This window comes from Sphaeroforma arctica (genome assembly GCF_001186125.1).
Source record: "Sphaeroforma arctica JP610 unplaced genomic scaffold supercont1.3038, whole genome shotgun sequence".
In the NCBI taxonomy this organism is placed as follows: Eukaryota; class Ichthyosporea; order Ichthyophonida; genus Sphaeroforma; species Sphaeroforma arctica.
The window spans coordinates 784-4,203 of NW_014037520.1; the positions used below are offsets into that span (position 1 = coordinate 784).

The following is a 3,420-nucleotide window of genomic DNA, read 5'->3' on the forward strand; positions in this document are numbered from 1 at the left end:
AGAGTAGTAAAAAAAATCATATTATCATATTCAGTGGATGATGTGTTCCTTTATTTTATAAATATGTATATACGTACTCTGAAGTCTGTTTATACATAATCGTAACATTCATACACACAATAAAAATAAAATCCGTACTCTTGAAGTGCCTTATATTTTTAGGGAAGACTGAAACTGGTATTAAACCTTTTCACCTGTCCGGTTTTATTGTCCTGGTGAGCCCTGGTTGTGTGGTATTATAATCTATTTTCGAATGCAATAGAAACATAACCCATTGAATCATACAATAGAAAGTCCCCCCCCCTTTTTTTTAAATAGAGTTTAGGATGGGTTGAACACGAAACAGTCACTCAACGTGAACACCTCTGTGGAAGTGGAGTGTGGGCCCGTGGGGTCAGGTTCCCGATGGGTAGGCACGTTTCATTACGTTAAGCGTAAACACGTTTTAAAAACATTGCGTTAGCGGTAAACGGGACACGTTTTCGTAAGTTATAAGACCTTGGTGATGGAGCCCGCCAATATATTGGCATATGCCACCCAACTCTATCTGCCAAAATATGGGCGGCTACTTGATATTTATGATATATAAAATGAACTTTTGCAGTTTTGGATCCGGTCCAACGCATATTTGTCATTTGTTGATCTATTTGGAACAAATGTTGAAGAAAAAAAGTTTTGTACAAAATTGTCGTTTTGGAAGCAATTTTTTTTTAAACTTCCATGATTCATTGCGTTAACGTAAAACATTACGTTTTCAGTTTCATTGCGTGTACGTTATGACTTTATATGTGGGTATTTAAATAGGGTATGTGGCAAATAGGGCCATATTCTGGAATATGGTAGTCTCATGAATCAGTACTTTTTAAAATCGATGTTCTGAGGTCTATTGATCAATCTGGAGTCTGCCGATTTTTCAATTGTGTCAACAAGGTCGGCGCTCTTGTAACGTGGTGCTGTTTGCGGCGCTGCAAACCATACAATAATATTGGTATAAATATCCGAACAAATAACGTATTTTTTGGTGACAAGAATGAAGACGTCACTTTTAAGTTTCCCGTGGGAACGCGAACTGCAGCCACGGTTCCACGGTCTCGATGACGCACAGCTCGCAAAACTGCGCGCAGCGCTCGACAGTACACTCTACCTTTCACTAAGCGCACGAATTGGGTCCCCCAGTATGTCGGCCGTAGTCTACAAGACTGAGGTTGCCGGCTTTCCCGTTGCCGTAAAGTTTGAGCCCAACATGAACAAGGCCATGTTGGAGGGGTTCGCTATGAACTCACCGACCGAATCCCAGATTACGTCTTACAGTACTACGATACACCAGAGTGCACATCGGAATCGCACAATTATTTAATTTTGGCGATGGAGTTAGCGATAGGTGACCTTACACAAATTCTGCGCTGGGGCTCGATTGACTACGATCAACTGCGTGTGCTCATTATTGACGTTTTTTACTCTATCGAGGAAATGGCGAATCGTGGAGTCTACCATGGCGACTTACACGCTGCCAATGTGTTAGTGATCAATCGTGGCGGACGGGATATGGCGGTAATTGGCGATTTCGGCGAGAGTACGTATTCACAGTCCGAAACCAACACTTGAGCGACGCGTACCGCTTTATTTCATCGCTAATAGAGTGGATACACACCACGGAGTTTGCATACGGACTCTACGATCTCAAAAAGGCACTGAAGCTCTGTGGGAACGAAAATGCCCGAACCGAGGATTTTTCGACTAAGGAAGTAAAGGTCCTTTGTAGCCTCCTTACGTTCTGTTGATGATGGAATCCCCTGCTACGTACTCTAATAGCAGGCTATATCCCTTCCCCTTTTTATTAAGTAAGTTTATTTTTAAATCTAACATGCTGTTCCGGCGATGTACGAACTAGGGCCAAACTCGGCTAGAGTTACGGCTGGATCACTATGGAACTCGTTAGTAGTCTCCGAGTACTGCCGGGCTCTATACCTAAATGACACTTCGCTCTTTCCTAGCTGCTGCATACAGTCTACGCGCCACACATAACCCTGATTGGACTCAGTTGCCCCCGCAACGAAAACCGTTGGTGGTTGTAATATGAGAGCTCCCCGCTTCAGACCACTCCCTAAAACTCAGCAGACTGTGGAGTAGGGTAACCGCTTTACAAAGCAGGGACGAGGGTGAAATGCGGGCAAAGTCAATTGGTAACTGGCACGGAGTGTCTATGAATGTCTCTTGACCATACACACCAGTGAGTGTAGTAAGGACATCGTAGTCTACAGGATGACAAGTGTACAATGGTCTTATGGCAAGCACACGCAGCCTGAATGTTGGGAACGAGACGCGCCACAAAGGCTTCGTGGAGGTGCAGGTCCACCCACGGCTAATAAAAATAAATACGTTGAACAAATTTTCTAAAAATCGTAAATATTTTGTTTTTTAAAAATATTATAGAGTTTCGTTTTACAAGAACCTAAATATTTAAAAAAAAATATTTTATCTTTTTTTGGTTCTTGTTTTTAAAAAACAAAAAAACAAAACAAAACAAAACAATAAAACCAGCCATTGTTTACACAAAAATGTGTTTCGATCCAAAATAATCGTGACGTGATGTAATAAACACTAAATTTGGACAGATTTGCCCCAAAATTAGGAATCGAAAGGAATCGAGTGTTCTATTTTCTGGCTGGGCCGTGGCCCCTGGGGCCTTGGCCTGGTGCCCTGGTCCCTGGGGTGGTATTTACTCAACGCAAGCCAACAATACTGGCAGAAAAGCTCTGATGACAACACATACCAAATATGTTCGAATGGGCGAGGCGGGCTTTCTTTATCGACACGTGTATGCGATTTTTATAAAACATATAGACGTATAGGACGTATAGGACATGGCTCTATTTTGATATGATTGACTGTGGTATCATTGTACGGCTGTATGTATAGTATAGAGACTGAACTATAAACTGTGCTAAAAAGGATATCGATTTAATTGTTAGGGTTCGGTATAGATTCATTGGAAAGTTATTTGACTTGCACAACAGAAACTCTAAAAGGGGATACCTGAATAGCCCAACAAATCCGACTACAGCATTTGTGCATCAGTACCAGAAACTTTAAGGTATGACAAAGATTTGAATTGTGATAAAGGCTGGTTTGGTAATTTGTATGATGGTATTGTGTTGTAGTGCACGAGAATGGTAGCATAGGAACTGTAGGAACACATTGAATGAAACGAGTTATGCTTTTTCGAGAGTTTTGGACTTGTCAACCAGGGAATACACATTGTATATACATAGTTCAGAATATTAGCTATGCAACAACACTCTCAATAGATACAATTTCAACTATTCAAATAAATGAATATGCAGCAACAACAATAAGAATAATGAAAATAATATATATATACACATACACACACACACACACACACACACACACACACAC

At 41.1% G+C, this 3,420-nt stretch overlaps 1 protein-coding gene across 1 annotated transcript; it reads left to right on the forward strand.

Moving 5' to 3' along the window:
- Positions 1-837: 837 nt before the first annotated feature.
- On the forward strand, positions 838-2,388 carry SARC_13225 (hypothetical protein). The gene has a single exon (XM_014292649.1). The coding sequence runs from the start codon at positions 1,031-1,033 to the stop codon at positions 1,355-1,357; it is 327 nt and encodes a 108-aa protein (XP_014148124.1). The 5' UTR covers positions 838-1,030; the 3' UTR covers positions 1,358-2,388.
- Positions 2,389-3,420: the final 1,032 nt, after the last annotated feature.

Bases quoted from the DNA above. Each gene is read 5' to 3' on its own strand.
- SARC_13225 (XM_014292649.1), top strand. From the start codon at position 1,031: ATGAAGACGTCACTTTTAAGTTTCCCGTGGGAACGCGAACTGCAGCCA.